General features: G+C 55.3%; 1 protein-coding gene across 1 annotated transcript; it reads left to right on the forward strand.

Annotated features, from left to right (window-relative positions):
• The first annotated feature begins 1,866 nt into the window (after nt 1–1,866).
• MLXIPL (MLX interacting protein like) lies at nt 1,867–19,010 on the forward strand. The gene is made up of 17 exons (XM_062507113.1): nt 1,867–2,156; nt 7,607–7,713; nt 7,854–7,936; nt 8,127–8,216; nt 8,409–8,453; nt 8,720–8,918; nt 9,587–9,664; nt 13,488–13,702; nt 13,785–14,379; nt 14,905–14,978; nt 15,366–15,540; nt 16,186–16,298; nt 16,457–16,576; nt 16,780–16,907; nt 17,198–17,321; nt 18,371–18,500; nt 18,883–19,010. Exons 1-17 carry the CDS (start codon nt 1,867–1,869, stop codon nt 19,008–19,010), a joined length of 2,694 nt encoding a protein of 897 aa, XP_062363097.1.
• Nucleotides 19,011–19,084: the final 74 nt, after the last annotated feature.

A 19,084-nucleotide genomic window follows, 5' to 3' on the forward strand; every position in this document is an offset into this window, starting at 1 on the left:
GTAAATGGTTTTTGTCAAAATCCTGGGAAATCTCTTTTGCACAGCATGAGTGGAATGTGCCCAGAAAGCCTCTGTATCTCTGATATTTTTGTTTCTTTGTGCCTTGCTTAATTCTTAGTTTCCCAGGACACTCACATGCCCATTACTGCTTTAAAATGTATGCAGACAGTATTTTTAAAGTTACTTCTCTCTTCAACATCTTGACAGGCAGCTTAGGACAGGCTGAGGTGGTTATAATGAATCACAGAGGGGACAAAAAGCTACAGATCCACAGAAATCTGTCTGCAAAATGAAGAAATGGTTCTCAAGTGAAAAAATGGTCCCAAAGGGAGGTTTGCACCAACCAGTGTAGAAGCTGTCCAAACCAGCTTTTTGTACATATTCTTCTTCCAGCTCTGGAAAATACCACGGATAGCTGCTGACCCTTCTTGGACTCACCTGGAGGGTAAGAAAAGTATTCAGCTCCATCTACAAACGAGATTAGGGCTCCAATTCCTGCAGCTATCTGTGTTGGGTTTCTCCCGCCCATTTATACTGTGTCTCCATGGGAGGTACCTAAGATCTATGCCTGAGTGCTTTCCAGGCATGCGTGCTCCTTCCAGTATATGGGGCTGGGAAAGAAGTTGCCAGAAACTAGAGAGAAATAAATGGTTTAAGTCTGAAATTATATATGCTGTGTCCCTCTGTGGCTCAGGTCAGTGAGCAGATGCTTGCAACACAGGTCTGGCTGGGCTGGCACCTTCTACATCCTGTATTTATCCAAGATCCACTGTCATGGAGCAGGGGTTTGGTGTATCAAGCCCTGTCTGCCTCTCTCAGGAAACCTCAGAGGTGAAGGCAATCCAAGGTAGATTTAGACTGGATATTAAGAAAAAAACCTTTCCTGTATAGGGTGGTGAGGTCTCAACAAAAATTGCCCAGAAAAGCTGTGGCTGCCTCATCCCTGGATGTATTCTGGGCCAGGCTGGAAAGGGCTTTGAGCAACTTGTTCTTGTGGAAGGTGTCCCTGGTCTAGTGGAAGGGGAGTGGAATAAGGTGAGTTTTAAGGTCACTTCTAACCCAAATCATTCTATGATTTGATGATTTTTTTGATTTTAAGGACTATGTGACAACAAGGTGTGTAAATCCCACTACACCCAATCTCACAGCTGTTCTCTGTCACATTTGTTCTTTGTATCCCCTCTCCTGCTAGGTCACAGCTTGGAGCAGGTTTTCCTGGGGCTGTTTCTCAGCTCGGCACTTGGCTCACTGCCTTGGCCTGTGTTGCGCTGAGCTGAGTGCCCTTTGCTATAATTTTACCTGTTTGAGTCCCTTAATCTGTATTTGTTCCCTTGAAAGTGCAGGGAGATCCATTAAAGCAGAAGCACTGGGTAAATACCACCCGCTCCTCACTCCACCAGCACCCGGGATCAGCAATTAACTCCGGGTAAACAGAGCCGACTGCCAGCCAACCCTTGGCCACAGCAAGGGGGGACAGGGGACCCACAGTGCTCCTCCCCAGGTGTGTGGGGGATGTAAAAGCTGGAGTTGGATGGTGGCATGGAGCTGAAGCTCCGGTGCCTGGTGCCTGGTGGCCATTGGACGTGTCCTGCCGATGGTGTGCCATGGGAGGGATCAGCCACCAGCACTATAAATAGGGCTGGCAGGGAATCCGCACTGGGGGAGGGACGTTGAGCTCTGGAGCAGGGAACAGACGGCGTGGGCTGGGTGGAGGAGGTGCCTAGGAGGAGGTGTGGTGCCAGTGTCCTGTACTGGGACAGTACATGTGCTCGGTGCCAACGCAGTGCCCATAGGGCTTCAGCTCAACCAGGACTTGCATCACCGTGCTGGGCCAGATCCGTAAAGGCTCCCCAGTACGCAGCAGGAATGGCAGGAGCTCAGGTGGGACTACTGGGACCATTCCTGGAGCCTCCGGTTGGGCCTTGCCCCGTCTCTGACTCTGACTCAGAGGACACAGCTGTGGGTGGCACAGGACCCAATGCTGCGGCACAGAACTCCTGCCAGGTCATCCACAGTGGCCACTTCATGGTGTCATGCCCGCACAGCGACTCACTGCCCCGGCGATGGCACCACCATGCCAAACCTGAGCTGGCTGATCCCTGGAGTATCGACCCGACCCTCACCTGGCTCTTTGAGTGCATGAGCCTGGAGTACAGGTGAGTCCCAGAGCCCTTGCATGTGTCTTACGTACCCCCAGCTAGCTGAAGGCAGGAGGCTAGCTGAGCCCCCTTCCCCAGCCAGGAATTTGTTTCCATCTGACCTCCTCCTCCTCTTCTCCATGGGCTGTGATGTGCCATATGCTCAGAAATTGCCATCCTGGAAAGTTTCAGCGAGAAAGAGCTGATGTTGGGTTGTTGGCTATGGAGCCAAGTGAGAAGCTTCTCTGTTCACATGTAGCTTGACTCTCCTCCATTTTCCCATCAGATCTGGTGTCACTGTGCCCAGCTGTATTTCCCTGTTGGCCAGACCTAGCACACTCTGTAGACCAGCAGCAACCCTGTGGACAGCTAACACTCAGTTCTTTGGCAATCCATACCAGAGGAGGAGTCCTGCCTTCTGTCCTTGACTTCTGTCCCCATGTCCTGAGATTATTCCATGACATGCAGTAGCAGTTGGGACTCAATGGCTGCACAGGTTTTGCCCAGGGTCTCCTGAAAGCTTTCCTCCTTCTCCTGCCACACAAATTGCCAAAGCCCAGTGACAGCTCTTTGGTTACAACAGGACAGCTGCAACGTGTCTCCTATGGCCATGGTCCTCATTCTTGGAGGCATTTCCTTCCTTTGCTAAGCCCCAAGGTTTTGAGTTCTCTCCAGCATGGCATCAGCATGACTTGCTCTGGTGGAGTCAGTGCCAAACTGCTTGCATAGCTTTCTCAAAATGTCCAAAAGTGAAAACCTAGATGATGATGTCCTACCATGTGAAAGTAAAACCTCAGCAAAGCAGCCTTGAAGAGGTGCCCATTGGCACATCCAGGATCTCATCCAGTGACTGAGCTCTCAGGTTTGCCTTGGAGTCTTTGAGTGCTCAAAGCATTAGGGAATGTAGTCACTGCCAGGACATCCTTGGGGATGCTGGGCACAGAGACAGCACTCCAAGGGTACCAGTTCCCACATAGCTGTGCACATCTGACCCATCACCATCTCCCAGGTGGTGGATGGGATCATCCCAGTTTGCCAGCAGCCAGCACAGCACATCTTGTGCTCCAAGGGGCTGGGGAAGGGAGTGCTCCTGGGAGCACAGGGAGCCTCAGCATGGGGTGACCGAGATGAGGATCATGCTTCTGGCTGGAAGCATGTGGCACTTACCTCTGAGTGCCACAAACAGGGGAGATAGAGACACTGGTGGCCTTGCTCTCTCCTCCCCCAGCCCCATTCTTTCCAACCTCAGCTCACTCAGCCTTTGTTTTTGCTCATACATTTTTGACACACTTGTAGGCAGCAGCTGAAGAAAGGTATCAGGGTGGAAAAATGAAGTGTTCTTATACATTTAGTGTCTGATTTGATACTTCTCTGCATCACCTGCCATTTTACACCTCCCCTCCCAGCCAGGTTCCCTGAGGCAGCACAGCCTCAGTTGGGGTTACCAGCCCAATATTCTCCAGCCCTCAGGACAGCACCCACAGTTAAGCTCAAACTAACTTCCCAACCAAGGAGAAACCACTGTATGCTGTCACCTGGGTGGCACCTGTGGAGTTCCTCATCCAACCATTGTGCAGGGCAGGACTAGATCCAAAGCCAGGTCAGGTTGCTCGGGCCCATCACTTTGACAGATGGAACCCTAGAATGTGAGCCCACTACCTGCCCAGGCTGCCCCTCTTCCACAGGGAATTGCTGTCTGTGGCTCTAGTTTGGAGTTTACCTGTTCCAATTCTTATGTTCATTTCCCCTTGGCCTTTCTCAGTGCATGTTTGAGAACTGTCTGACTCCATCTCCTTTGGGCAGCTGACGGCAGTAATTCTCTCTTCATCTTCTTCTGGCTGAACAAACCTCACACTCTTCTGTCATGTATATTAGTCCCCAGCCACCCTGATGTCCTCCTCCAGGGTCACTCCAGTTTGTAAACCTCCCTCTTTGTCCATTGGACACAGTGTCCATAACTTGGCCATAACAATGTGGAGCAGAGGAGAAAACTATCCTGTCTCCTGGTGAGCTGTGACTGCTGCAGACACCCATCCTTTGCTGTCTGGGCTCACACACAGAAAAGCAACTCACTAAACTTTCCCTAAATATTTTTCAATGGCTACAGCTAGAATTCCACCCCTCTCCAACATTCCTCCCCTGCATTTCTCAGACATTATAGCAGTCCCTGTCTCAGCCTGAACAATCATTCTGGGGATATGACTTATCTTCCTTCCATGGGCAGGACTGTGCATCACCCATCGCTGGTAAAGAAATGTTCTCTCCACATTAAGGCTTGCTTCCAGCAGTAACTTTTCTTCAGATCCCCCAAAGAGAAGCAACTCCCCTCTCTGAGGTCTTCCTCCTAAGACTAGGATGAAGCAGTTTATTTTTACCTGTATTCCAGGACATTTAGAGCAGCTTCCTGCTTAATAATCCTTTTCACCCCTCCTGCAACACCCTGCATTCCTTGAATCCTTCCCTAGAATGTTGTTTCTCCCTGCAGCCCATCTGGCTGCATCTCATTACCCAAAAAGCTGAGGGTGGAGCTGAGCTCCTTCAGGAGCTGCTCACACTTTGGTCTTAGCACCAGAAGGCTCATCCTCTCCATCACCACAGTGTGACCTGGATAGGCTGGGCTCACACCCCCTCCTGTGACTCATTGTTGGGAATCACAATGGGACCTGGGGAACATCCTCCTGAAGGAAGGAAAACTGGGGGCAGATTGGGAGATGTGAACTGCAGTCACTTGTAGTCTTACCTGGCAACATATGTCTTGTGCTCCAGAGAGGAGATTTTGCAGGCAGGGACATCAGACTGCAGTGACTTGGAGTATACACTCAGCCTCTCTTGTGATTTAAAACAACATATCTTGTGTGCCAATTTCCTACTAATTCATCCTCTTGTCAGCCTATGTCTCCCCTGGGAGAGGTGGAATTGCTGCTATTGATTCTCTAATTCACAGTGCCTTAAATGCTCACACAGGGGCAGTGAACACTAGGCAGAGACTTCAGGGATACACTCACTGGTGTTCATCATCCAACCCCATTTTTTTTCTGGCAGATGACCTCCATTCTAGGGCGTCTGATGAATAGGAAAGGCTCATGCTTGGTCTAAACCCACTCATGCTGTACTGTGGCTCTGTTGTCATTCATGGCAAGGAGTTGCACTCTTTTCTTCTGTCATTCCCCAAGGTTTTGAGGTTGATCCTGTTAAAGGATTGGGCAGAGGAGCTGGGCTGGTGTGCTGGTGCAGCCCTACATCTCTCTTGATCACTTCTGTCTTCCCTACTCCTTTTGCTGCTGATGCAGAGGAAAGTACCCATGTTGCCATGAAATCAGGGACTGCAACAACTGAAACTGCTGCATGGATAAATGAGTCACAGACCAAACAAGGTGCTGCTGGACCCATGCCAGTGTTGGACCGAGACTGAGCCCTGTTGCCACTTCACCCTATCACACAAACACCACAACAGGGTAGCACAACAGTGGCAGAATCTGTGTTCCCCTCCTGGTGACAGTGTAGGGTAGCAGGACCCCCAATCTTGGGGCACCCTATACCCTTCCCACGGTTCAATGTGAAGTTTGCATCCGTATCCCCAGTGGAGATAATTGCAGGGAAGGGTGGGGCCTTTTCCAAGGCAAGGCAGGGAGCAAAGATCAGCTTGTTAAGCCCCAAAACTGAAAGGATCATTACGGGGGAAAAAGGCATTTGGTGGTAAAACTCAAAGGCATCTCCCTGCTGCCTCCAGCCCCTACAGCAGACACGGCCTAGACATGGCCCACTGGCCTCACACAAGGGCAAGGTGTGTCCCACAGCCTCAGACTGCTCTTCTCAGTTGGCTGTGACTGAGGAACATGGCCTTGACCAGCATGGTCTGGCCATGTGCCCAGGAGTCCTGTCCCTTCCATTGGCTCCTCCACTTGGCACCATCTTACTGTTGGCCTTATGCACCTGGGGAAAGTTCAAAATCCTGGTGATAGTGGAGTGGTCAGTATCAGCCTTAACTCTCTGCAGTCTAGAGTCACAGGTCCTTCCCCAGCCCCTAGGGCCATGTGTCAGGCTGGGTCTCCCTCAGGAGACCATGCCCATCCATTCCTGCACCTGCTTCTAGACACATCCCTGCATCAGGCTCTGGAATGGTAGGGGTCCCCAGTCCTCCCCCTCTGCCAGAGGCAGATTTCAAGGCAGGTCAGAACAGAACCCACCAAAATCATTATTTGAGAACACTTAGAGTTTTCACAAGCTTGAATGAACAAGTCAGAGGCTTCATACACCACTCTCATACCCAGCACTTCCCTGGGGACACAGCCTGGTGGCACCTGGAGGGGCTGGGGACAGGGGATACACCACCCTGACACCAGCTCAGCCTCCACCTTTCCTGCTCCACACATGTACCAAGGAAAAGTGGGAGTCAAAGCAGCACCAAGATATCTAGGGTACAAACTGTATGCTGGAGAGGGACATGGCTTCCCAGACAGGAATGCCATGCAGCCTGCAGCCAGATCTCAAAGGGACCCCTGGAGCACCTGGCATTGCCCCGAGTTTATGCCATGTTGTTGGGAGAGCTGGAGAGATGAAATGGACCCCAAAGTAAGCTAGAGGGACCCTGGCTTCCCCCACAGAGCTCCTGGGCCAGCAGGACCCTGAGGACCTCCTCAGTGGCTGCACATGAAACCCTTGGTTGTGTCCCTCGGTTGGATGGAAACAAGACAAAGAGCAAAATGAGGCTGCACTGCACCTGCACTGCAGGTCCCATCAGGGACTTCACCACCACCACCATCAGTATGATGAGCTGCAGAACAAACACAGCTGCCTGTGGGAACTATGAAATGGGAAGCAGGAAGCCCAGCTCGGGCTGGAGGGGGCAGGTTTGCAGGGATCAATGTGGAAAAGAGGCCAGGGCAGCTCTGGCTGACAGCAGGGCTGGTGTCACTTTGTGTCTGTCTTGGAGCATAGGCAAGTGTCCCTGAACATCCTCCACTGTTATCCTGCCTTTCCAGACCCTCCACGTTGGCTGCCCCTGGCTGCCCCAGCTGAAGGCAGCATTTTCAAGCCTTGCCTGGTGTTAAAGGGAAGGTCAGAATTAGCTGCCCAAACACTGTGATGAGGCAAGAGCCACTACAGTACGTGTCACCACACATCACACCTGGGCAGGAGACTTGCATTCCTGTCCTCCAGGGCGAGGACACAGCTGGCTTGGTCAGGGACAGCAGGATCCTGCCTTGAAGGTGGGGTTCAAATGTCAAGGAATCAATGCCTCAGTGTTCTATGCTTTAATCCAGGGGTTTGAGAAGCCTCCTGTGGGTCTGTGAAGCTCAGGGTTTAGGTCTGTGCTGCTCCCAGAGTGTGCAGGAGATTGGAATGTTCCTGTAGGTGCTTCCACAGGTGCTCGGCAAGCACCTGCAGCAGAGCCACGTGGCTGTATCTGCTCTTTGTGCATCTTTCAAGGTGGTGCCCCTCAGCCTCCCCTTTGCTTGGTATTTCAGTGGGAAGCTAGTATCTCCAAAGTGGAAGAATTTCAAGGGGCTGCAGCTGCTTTGCTGGGATAAAATTCGACTCAACAATGTGATCTGGAGAGCATGGTACATCCAGTGTGAGTATGGGCCAGACCTCACTCTGTCTGCCAGATGCCAGGCTGTGCCAGTGTGATGGGTCTGGCATCAGAACAACTGTGTACAGGTGCAGAGATAGGGATGGGCATAGATACAACCAGTTGTATTCTCCTCTGTGCAGATGTGGAGCGGAGGAAAAACCCTGTGTGCAGCTTCATCACCCCTCTGGAGGGCATGGAGGCTGATGAGCACCGAAAACCAGAGGTAGGCCAAGGTCCTTTGCAGCTCTCTGGAGCAGCAGCAGGTCTGTTTGGCACAGTGGGGATCTGGGGACATGCTGCATTTCATGGATTTGCTGGAAAAGGTGTTTCTGATATGGCACAAGGAAAGCAGCCCTGGCTGTGGGGTGCTGGAGCTGAGGACCTTAGCCATGATTCCCTGTCCTGCCTCTCAGGCTGTCGTGCTGGAGGGCAATTACTGGAAACGCCGCATTGAGGTGGTGATGAGGGAGTACCACAAATGGAGGATCTACTACAAGAAGCGGGTGAGTGGCTCTGTCCATGCTGCTCCCTGTCCTGTGGCAGTGCCAACAGTGGAACGGAACAGTGTGCGCTGGAACCTGGAGCCATGGCTGACAGGGCGGGACATGTCAGGCTTTTGCCATCATGGCAGGGGGATGCTGGCTGGCCCCCTGAGCTCTCCCTGCTGGAGGGTGACATAGGCTGTCTTCTTCCAGCTCCGCAAGTCCACACGGGATGGAGAGATCTCCAGTCCAAAGAGGGTGAGTGCTGAGAAAGGGTGGGAGGAGGGAGAAAGGGGAGCCTGATTTGGACCCCTGCACTGGGCACAAGGGCAGAGAAAAGCCCCAGGGTGTGATAAGCCCATTGGAATGGGATGCTAAGGATCTGGGATGCTGGATTCAGCCCCTGGAAGCAGCAATGTGCCAGGCATTAAAATGGAAGCTGCCAGGAGGAGCAGCCAGGGAGCCAGATGTGGATCCTACCAATGAAAGAGGTCCACTTGGCTCTTTTGCTCTACCTCATGCAGGATGAGGATGCCTGGAGGCCAACAGAGAAATGGTGCAACCAGCTCTTCTGCAACGTAGTGCCCACGCTGCTTGGGGATGAGGAGGAGGAGTGTGGGAGCAGGCAGCATTTTGATTTGGACACCTTCCTCTTGGACATATCTGACACCCTCTTTACCATGACACAGATGCCCAGCACCCACCAGGCACTCCCCGAGGATGGTAAGTGCTGCAGACTATGCTTCAGCAGAATGTGGAGGAGGAATCCAGATGCTGTATCTTGGCTTAGCCCCTGAGAGCTACCAGCCGTGTCCTTTTAGGCAGGCAGGGTCCCCTGGCATCTGCCCTGATGGGGCAGGGGTAAAAGATATTCCTGTCTTGCCCAGGGACATCCCAGGGGAGGGGATGCTTAAGGAGTGTTTAGGCAGGGTGGGATCATCCCCTTCTCCTGTGGTTCCCTATGCACCAGCATGTGCTGTCCCAGGGCTGAACTCCCCAGGGACCACCGGCACCATGAAGGACTTTGCCCCTGCCCCCAGGGCAGGTCCTGCTTCCATGGCCACTCTTCAATGTCCCTATTGGGCCATGTCCCTTGGGTGTCTGCAGCTCCGACCTGTGCCAAGGATCAGCATTTCACTGGGGTTCCTGGGAACTGGATGAGGCCCTAGAGGTGCTGATGGACAGTGGTGGGATGGAATGGCCCTGGCTCTCTACAGGGTAGGCACTTATCTCCTTGCCCAGGGCAGGGTGCAGTGTTACAGGGTGACTCTGGAGTGACACAGAGGTGTGGCAGTCAGGTAGGTGTCAGGGCACTGGTGGGAGCAGCCTTCAAGGTGGGTCTTGGGGATGCAGTGGCTGGGCCTTGATATTCCAGCTCTGCCCTCTTCCAGCATATGTTGGGAATGCTGACATGATACAGCCTGATTTGGCACCCCTGCAGCCCAGCCTGGATGACATGGACATATCAGGTAAGATGCAGCCTGGTTATAGTACCACATCCAACTCACCCTGCACCCTGTGACTGCCTAAGACTGGGGGGGGGGGGAGGTCAGAGGTTTGGCCTGGCAGCAGTGGGAGTTGCTGAGACAGGCAGAAAGCACTGGACATCCAACGGCATGGGAAAAGCAGCATGGATGGGCAGGGGCTGAGGGCAAAGCCTTGTCTTGCCTGCCTGCCTCTGGAAAGAGTCACAGAAGGTCAGGAAGGGTTTGAGGGTTTGGCCAGGAGCTGTGGGAGGGGATTTCTACAAAAAGAGGGTATTTCCGGGAGTGCCAAAGTCCCTCATTTTGGCTGCAGATAGAGGAAGGACGATTGTCCCCCAGAGGAAGAGGAAATGTTTAGAGAGTAGGTTCTGCTGAGTCCCCTCCTCACCCACTGTCCATGCAGCCTGGGTGGTTGGCTGGAGCTGGGACCCTGCACCAAGCTGTGCTACATCCTCTGGGGATAAGTCACTGTCCCTGCCAGGCTGCCCAAAGACAAATCTGGCGCTGGTGTCCAGCTGGGGCAGGGGGCTGCTGAGGTAACACCAGCAAGTGGGCAGTGGCAAACTCTCCCATTGTGCCATGCAGGCTCTGAGCTGTGAATGTCCATGCAGTCATCTGGGACATGTCCTGGTCCCAGCAGTGTCCCCAAATGTCAGGGCAAGGCACTCTTGGGGACCAGCTTTGTCCTCAACCATGCCAGATCTGGTGGTCTGTACACACTACGCAGGGTGGGAGCTGGCGGGGGTTGGTGGCTGCCCAGCGATAGCTAGTGGCCTTGGGCAGCACCAGCATCTCCAGACCCCTCTGTGAGCACCCTGGAGCTCCATGGTTCATCTTCACTTCCACTTCCTCCAGGAAAAAAGGATACTTGCACCATGGCTGTGGGATGTTGCAAGACCAGATGCTGGCAGGGAACAGGCTGCACACTCTATGTGCCAGGGCAAGTGGTGCCCTGGGTGCCCTTGGGATGGATTCTCTTGGGATGGATGAGGTGGGAAGACTCCTGCCAGCATCCTCTCAACTCATTCCAACCAGAGATCACATCAGAATTAGGCATGCTGGGAAGATGCTGTTGCCATGCCTGGTGTCCCTTCTGTCCTGTGGTGCCCCAAGTGGGCATCAGTTGCTGGAAGGTGTGACCAGCTCCAAGTGGGTCAAATTGACACTTGATAACTTTCCCTTATCCCAAGAGATCCTGTATGGTGTCACAGCAACAGCTTCAGCACCTCTCTGAGGGCCCAGCATGGCCTCAAGCTCAGCAGGAGATGGCAGGAGCACAGTGGTTCCTTTCTGAAGCAATACATCATCAGCCAGGTTGGCTTTTTTTCCTGGGAAAAGGCCTGCATTTTGCTTCAGGGTGCTTCTTGGCAATGGGATGGATCTTACTGCAGACCACAACATCACAAGGAAACATCCCTTCCTGCTCTGACCATGTCCAGCGCCACTGCCCATGGACACTGCTGGGGCTGGGGAGGGTCCCAACTCTGGCTGTGGCTCCTGGTCTGTGAGGCTAGTGTGTCCTGGGACAGACCAGCATCCCATGGGGTGCTTGGAGACATGTTGGTGGAGTTTTGTCCTGGATGGAACAGCTCCCTGGGTGATAAGGGATATCACATTATTACATATGAGCACTGTGTGTGCCAGGTACCCCTGGGGCCATGGGAAGAGTCGGGAGAGAAGACTGGGGTGCTGGGTGCCAGCCAACCCAATTATGTCCCAAAAGGTGACTTTTTCAGCAGGGTAGGAAACTTGGGACCAAGGATCACCTAGAAGCCTTGTGCAGAGCTACACAGGGCAGGCATGTAGGGTGGGCACCATGGGGTCACAGGGCTGTCATTGTGTGGGGTGGTGTGGCAGAGCACAGTGCCTGTCAGTCAGTGTCTGCAAACCAATCCCCAAATGAGGAAGCATCTCATGTCTGCGCATGGGTGCTGGAGTGTGATGTGAGGCAGATGGAGAAGTCCTGACAGCAGAGGCGAGGGAGAAGTCCGGCCCTGTGCCCTGCTGGCACCTTATTCCAGGTAGGATTGGTGCTGGGCACTGGGGCTGGACTGTCCATCCCATGGGGTGGCAATGCCCTGCTGTACTGCAGGGTTCTCCCCAAAGCCTGGGACAAGTGCGGGAGGGTCTTTGGGTTGGGAAGGCCCAATCACATTGGAGAGCATCCCCAGGTTTGAGCAGGCTACCAAAGCTGTGGTTTGCCAACCACGCAGGCTCTTCTTGCTTGAGCATGTTGTGCCCTGGCCATGCTGTGTCCTGGCCATGCTGTGCCCTGGCCATGCAGCACTGCTTGGAGCAAAAGAGGGCAATACAACAGTGAGGAGGAGCATGGGCAAGAGCTAAGGGATGAGAACGGGGCGGGAGAAAGGGAGGACAAGGCTCCCAGAGACTGCCAGCCACCTTCCATCTCTGTAGCACAGTGATAGGCACAAGAGGGTCTGACAGGTTGGGTACCACAAATTCCTTTAAATACCTGCAGAGCTTCAGTGCTGGTGGCAGGGACATCCTGGAGTGGGCATGGCTGAGGTGGGGGCAATGTGGGGATGGACTGCATCCAGGAAGGCCAAGCTCCTGTCTGGAAGCACTGCAGCACACAAAGTGCTGGCCTGTGGAGGGGCAGGGATGGCTCTGACATGCTGTCAGGGATTCACCATGGCTGTGGCAGGGGTTAGGGGCAGTTTGAGAGCTAACTGGGACATGTCAGCAGGGTCTCTGTTCTGTCTCAAATCACTGTTCTCCTCAGATGGCAGCACATGGCATGCTGGAATCATCATTGTGCCCAGTCCCATGGCATCCTACAGTGCTGGCATGTTTGCTCCTCTGGTGTAGATTCAGTAGAGTCTCAGGCCTTTGTGGGTCCCAGCCAGGGCACCCCATGTGCTGTAGCCTGGACCACAGATGGTGCCATGAGCATGGGTGTGCACACCAGACAGGCACTAGCAGCAGGGTCTGGAGCTGGCACTGCCAGTGCCAGCCAAGGGCTGGAGAGCACAGCTGGGTTCTTTCCAGAAGAGATGCAAGTGCCTCTCCCCAGTAACTGCTCAAACACTGCACCTGTGCCAGGGGCTTCCAGGCAGCAAACCCAGTGAACCCTCCTGCTCCATCCTACATGGAAGCATCCAGCAGTGCCATCCATGTCCCATGGATGTCATGGGACATGATGTGTCATCCTCTCCAAGAAAAACCCTCCCTGTGGTGATGCCAGAACCAGCATTGACATAGGCACTGAGCCAAGGCATTCATGGGGCTGATGTGCCTAGGGAGACAGCTGCCAAAAGTATGGGGCCAGCCATTTGTGCTGTGGTGTCTGGGCCTGCGGAAGGACCAGGGCTGTGGGAAGGAGAGAGGAAGGGAGGGGGAGTCATGGCAGGGTCACGCGGCTTGGTTTCAGGAAGGCCATGGGATGTGGTTAGCCGCAGGCTGAGTGCACAGCAGCACTGGAGTGGGCAGCACAGAACTTGTCACCACTCCAGGGGACCACCCCCATGGCTTGGGAATGCCATGAGACCTGCTTGTCCATCCCCTCTGCTGTGGCTGCCCCCAGCCAGGGTGTCACAATCTGTGCCACAGCCTGGGGCTGATATAGCAACACATACCCCTGGGAACAGCTTGGGCTGGAGCACATGGAGCTCAGCTGGGTGTCAGGGATGGAGTCCTCACATATGGGTGGTATTTCAGGTTGATTTTCCTGCCCCTATGCATGTAACAGTGCTGGCCCTAGATAAAAATGTGCTGGATCTGCCCTGGCCCAAAAAAGTGCAGAGTGCCAGCCCTCATGTGCCAGTGTGTCCTGCTCCTCTCTGGGCAGGTCTGCTTATGCTAGTCACTGTATCTCCATTTGGTTCTGCAGAAATCTTCACCAGCCACCGGCCACCCCCATCTCAGACACAACTGGGCTACCAGGATCCATCCTGCTTCTCGCCCATGGCTGAGCCCCTGTTCAGCAGTGGGGGGTCCCTGATGGGTGTTCAGGGTCTGCCTGTGAGCCCCGAGGCTCCAATCCTACCTGGCACTCTCCTCCAGGTGAGTGGGATCCCAGTCTGCAGCCTGTGGCTTACTGGTGGTGTACCAGTCACCTGCCCTGACCCTGACATGTCTTCTGCAGCCCAGTGGTGCCTCCCAGCTCAGCCTCCACAGCACCTTCCTGGCCTCTGAGCTGCCCCTGGCCCCTCTGCCCCCTGATCCCCCCAGCGTGGCACCCAGCAGCCTCAGCTCCCAGCTCCGACACAAGCCCACACTGCAGTACGACTTCCCTGGCAAGTGCCTCAGCCTGGAGCCACCAGCACCCCACTGTGTCGCCCCCATCCTATCCCCCCGGGCACCACTGCTGAGTCCAGAACCCCCCTTCTCCCCCACCTCGGCCTCCCACTTTAAGTTCCCCTACAGCAGTTCACCTGACCCCTCACTTGTCACCCACCCTGCCTCCCCTCTCTCGAGCCCTTGCTTCGCCCCCTATGTCCCAGGGCTGGGCTATGCCACAGGCATGGGGCCCCAGGGGTACCCCAACCCTGCTGTCTCCCAGCTCCTGCCCCCCACCCTGCTGGGCAACCCCAGGTTTGCCCCCTCCAAGGGGCTGCCCCAGGGTGGGGGTGCACGACCCAAGGCGAAGCCCAGTGGCACCAAGGCAAGGAGGCTGCAAGGACACCCCTTGTCCCACCTGCCTGAGCCCAACCCCTGCCCGAGCCAGCTCCTGACCACAGGTAACAGGGTTGGGGGGCTGTGGGGATACACAAGGGTGAGGGGGGGGCATGCTGTTGTGGGGATCAAAGTGGGAACCCCTTTTCTCCCTGGGGTTGGGGACACAGGGAATACTGGGCAGGGCACATGGCAGTCCCCATAGCAGGGTAGTTCCAAACCCAGGGGAGAAGCCATGTCTGAGGGATTGCCCTGGCTTCAGTGGCCTCAAAGGGAGATGTGGCCCAGCCCCAGGACGTGGCTAGAGGCACTGCTCAGGAGCTCCTGTGTTCCCAGTCTGGTCTTTATGGCCCTGTTGGTACTAAGGGCTGGGGCTCCCTGCCTGCACGAGGCTCCTGAGAACATCCCTTTGTGAAGAAAACAGGCTCCTCCTCCATAGGAGGACTGCCTTGTTTTCTGGGGCAATCCAGCAGGGAAGGGGGTGCAGCATTTTGGTGCAGGGTGGGGCTGGCTGTCTCCTGGGGCAGAGAAGGTCACCCCAGTCCCAACAGCCCCACGCAGCAGTGCCCATCTGCTCCCTGCCCCCTCAGCTAAGCAGGACCTGGTGCTGGATACCCCTTGCCCGATGGGTGCAGGACTCATGCCCACAGCCCCTGTCTCCCCGGTAAGCACTCAACAACGTGCTGGGTTGGAAACTGCCTTCTCCTGGCTGCTGGGGAGGGGCAGAGATGGGCTCTGAGGGTCACACTTTGCTATGGGCTGGACAGAAATGGAGGGAAGCAGGGGCCATGTATCTGGGTGGCTGGGGATGGCAGGAGTTGCCTGAGTTTCTTCTCCTGTAAAAAGAAACAGGGCAGATGTGAGAGACATTCTGTTTGAAGGGCCCCTTTCCTGGGGCGCTGGGGCTGCCCCTGCAGATGGTGGCATGGGGCTGCACACCCCCCTTCCCCATCCCCTCATGGCGGTTTGGCTGCCAGTGCCTGGGCAATGGCCAACCTGGTGTGCATGGGGTGCTGATCCCCCAACTCCCCTTCCCTCTGCCTTCTTCCAGCAGCAGAGCACTGTCCCCAAAGTCCCTGCCACCTTCCTCTCCAGAATGGCCCAGATGAGCCCAGGACTGGCTCTTGGCTCCAGCCCTTCCCAAGTGTTGCTGAACACAGTGGGCATGCAGCCAGGCCCCCTACAAGTCCCCAAGGCAGAGCAGCTGTCCCCCACCTTGGCTTGTGGTGAGTCTGGAGCACCCCAAGGAGCTCCACAGGGAACTGGGGTTCCTGCAGTGAGCTTGGACCAAACACTGGGAATTTTCATTTTGGCTTCAATCCGGGCTATTTCCATTTATCCAGCTGAGCATGGAGTGTTTCTTCTGTGCCCCTTCACCTGCCTCTTTCTCCAGCAGCAAAAGCAGAAATAGGGAAAGACAAAAATGGAGCAAAATGTTGGACTGTGGTTTTGAAACCCCAGAGCTTGGTTTTGGAGCAGGAAGCATCCGCTTTCATCCGCAGTAACCAGCGTGGCTGCTGGAAACTAGTCTCTGGTGGTGTTCCCAGTTCAGTTTGGTGCCGCACAGTACAATCTTGCTACCCTTGCAGCTCTTTCCACGCCATATCCACCCCAAGAAATGCTGGGAATTTAAAATGTCAAATCTGAGATGTTCCCATTTCAGAGCAGCTGTAAAATGAGTGGGACTTGGGGTAATGTGTGCTTGGAGGCTGAAGTGGAGCATCCCCATCAGCTGAGTGGGGTGGGTTGTCCTGGGGTGGGGGCAGTACTGTGGGATGCCCCTCTCTTCCCATCCCAGGTGCTGAGACGTCACCTTGTCATGAGTGCTGTTGCTACTCCTCTCTTCATAGCAGCACCTTCCTTTTTTTTAGGCAGTGACTGGCCCAAGCCCAGCCAGGCTTCCTCAGGACCCACTGCAAGGCTGGGCATTAGCACCTCCCCGCACCAGACCTTGTCCCATCCAGGAAGGCCTGAGTCCAGCAAGGTACGGCAGGAACTGCCAGCTTCATAGGCACCCCTCTTTCCTCCTCCCCCCCAAAACACCATTCACCCTCACTTCAAACTTTGGGCCAGTCTCCAGTGGGGCTGGTGGCCCATGGCTGTCCCTGCTGCTGGGAGGTGCCTAACGGTGCTGACCTGCAGCTGGAGAGCCGCCGCATCACACATATCTCTGCTGAGCAGAAGAGGCGCTTCAACATCAAGCTTGGCTTCACCACGCTGCACAGCTTGGTGAGCACATTGAGTGCTCAGCCCAGCATCAAGGTGAGCACCCAGGGCCATCCCTGGGTATGCAGGGACACAGCACGTCACCCAGAGAGACTGCATCCCTGCTGTGACTCACAGCACAGAGTTCCTCTCCTGCACCCCAGCCTGCGGTGCAGGAGACTGGAGCACACATCAGGCACACAGTGCAGCTGCGTGAGGGTGGTCTGGGCCCTCTTCCCCTCTCACCCCATGACCCCCAGGTCAGCAAGGCCACCACCCTGCAGAAGACAGCTGAATACATCGGCAAGCTGCAGCAGGAGCGGGCAGCTTTGCAGGATGAGGCACTGCGTCTGCGGGAGCAGATCGAGGAGCTCAATGGCTCCATCAAGTAAGGGGGCCGTGGCTGGGGGAGATCACTGCCTGTTTTGGGGTAGCCAGACAGGGCAAGCAGCAGTGCCAGGACAGCAGTAGGACATGGCACATCTCCCTGGAGCACCTCTCAGCTGAGTGTCCCTCCTCAAACCATTTCTGGGAAGGCTGATGCTCAAGAGGCAGGACAGAGTAGGGCCGGATCCCACCCCTGCTCTGGGAGTGGGACACTGGCTGGCAACTCCTGCTGAGCTTCCATGGCTCCCAGCCTCTCAAACATGGCCCCACAACACTGGTTGTGCCCCACAGTCTGTGCCAGGAGCAGCTGCCGGCCACAGGGGTGCCCATCACGCGCCAACGCTTCGACCACATGCGCAAAATGTTTGACGAGTACGTGTGCTCCTCCACACTGCAGAACTGGAAGTTCTGGATTGTATCCTTTGGGGTCAGTGCCTGCTGCTCCCTCTTGCCCTCCACCAGACACCAGGTGGTCTAGTTCACCTGCTGCTACTCAGGAGGCTTTGGGGACCATAGGGAGGTGTTTCGCAGCTAAAGTCACGTAGTGGGAACATGCTGATGTTCTGTGGTTAGGAGGGATATTCTGATCCAAGGGATCAGAAACAGTTGGGTAAATGGTCCTCAGAAAGAATGGAAGTGGAGCTAAGCTTATAAAGGGAATTGCTCCTGATAACATGGGAACTGGCTCTGAGAGGCATCAGCCATGGATTAGGAAAGGTCCAGATACAACGCTGGGGACATGATGGCTTGGCCCTGGGGGTTGCATGGCATACCCTGGAAACACACGGATGGAGAGGACCAAGGGCCAAGGAACCTGTGGGCAAATGGCTGGATCTGCTCCTCTGTGAACATGGATTAGACACACTGGGACTCATTGGCAGAGTCTGTGAGGTCCGTGAAATCCCAAGTGGCAGAGTGATGAAAAGCACTGCTGCCTATGGTCCCGTCCAGCACAGGGTATCTGCACAAGGCAGAGGTGACTTCTGATACAGAGCTGGGGAGCTCCTTCCTCAGGACATGGGGTGTCATAAAGCAAACATAGGCTCCAGGACATGCTTGTGGTGGAGGTATCTGTGTGGAATACTGCCTGCACAAAATCACCAGGCTGGTCCCTGCAGGCTTGAAGCAACAGTGGAGCTTATGGGACACACTGCCTTGTCCCTGAGCACTTTGCTAGCTGGTTCCCTGAGGTGCTCTGGAAGACATGTGTTGTGTCTCAGCAACCTTTTCTGGCAGCCCCAGCCATGCAGGGTTTTGTATCTCTTCCACTGCCTACCCAGGTGACACTCATGTCATCACCCCAGCAGCTTGGGCTAGTGCCAGGTGTGGTGCTGTGCTGGGAGTTCTGCTCCATGTCCAGACAAGAAAGTCTGTCCTGCTGTCATAGAAGGGTGATGTCCACACATGGAGGAGAGAGATCATTGTCATAGGAAAGGTGGTCCTTAACTCCTCTAATCCCACCAGTTCAGTATCATCATCCGGCCACTCTTTGAGTCTTTCAATGACATGGTGTCAACGGCCAGCATGGAGAGTCTCACCCAAACATCCCTCGCCTGGCTGGACCAGCACTGTTCCCTCCCAGCACTTCGGCCAAGTAAGTGGCTCTGTGCCTGGTTGTGGCACCCTGAGCAAGTTGTGTTGGCATGGACTGAGGGAAAGGCAGAGGGGAAAAGGACAGGGGCGTCCCAGAGGACGGCAGGGCTGATCTGTGGGATGTCATGGAGCTCGTGCTCAGTGATTTGCCGTGCTCCTCTCTTTCCCACGTGCTAGCTGAGCCGGAAGTGCCCTAACCCCGTGTCCTGGCAGGGCAGGTTCGGCCCTCCCGAAAGCCCCTCAGGGTGGTTTTCCCGTCACCGCGTCTGCTGGGGATGCGGGAATGACCAGTCCCACTGTTCCGGGGCTGGAACGGGGCCGGGCAGCGCCGTCTTCCCCAGGATGGGTCCGCCTTCGAGCCCCCTTGTCCCCTGTCCCCGCAGCCGTCCTGAGCTCCCTGAGGCACCTGAGCATCTCCACCTCCATCCTCAGCGACCCGGCCCGTGTCCCCGACCAGGCGGCGCGGGCAGTGGCGGCGCTGGGACGCCCCAGCGCCTCCTCCTCCACCTGACTGCTCCGGGGGCTCCGGGGTGTCCCACGTGCACCGGCGTGAGAAGCCTGGAGTGCACCAAGGCTGTGCCGCCC

Source organism: Cinclus cinclus, chromosome 22 (genome assembly GCF_963662255.1).
Source record: "Cinclus cinclus chromosome 22, bCinCin1.1, whole genome shotgun sequence".
In the NCBI taxonomy this organism is placed as follows: domain Eukaryota; kingdom Metazoa; phylum Chordata; class Aves; order Passeriformes; family Cinclidae; genus Cinclus; species Cinclus cinclus.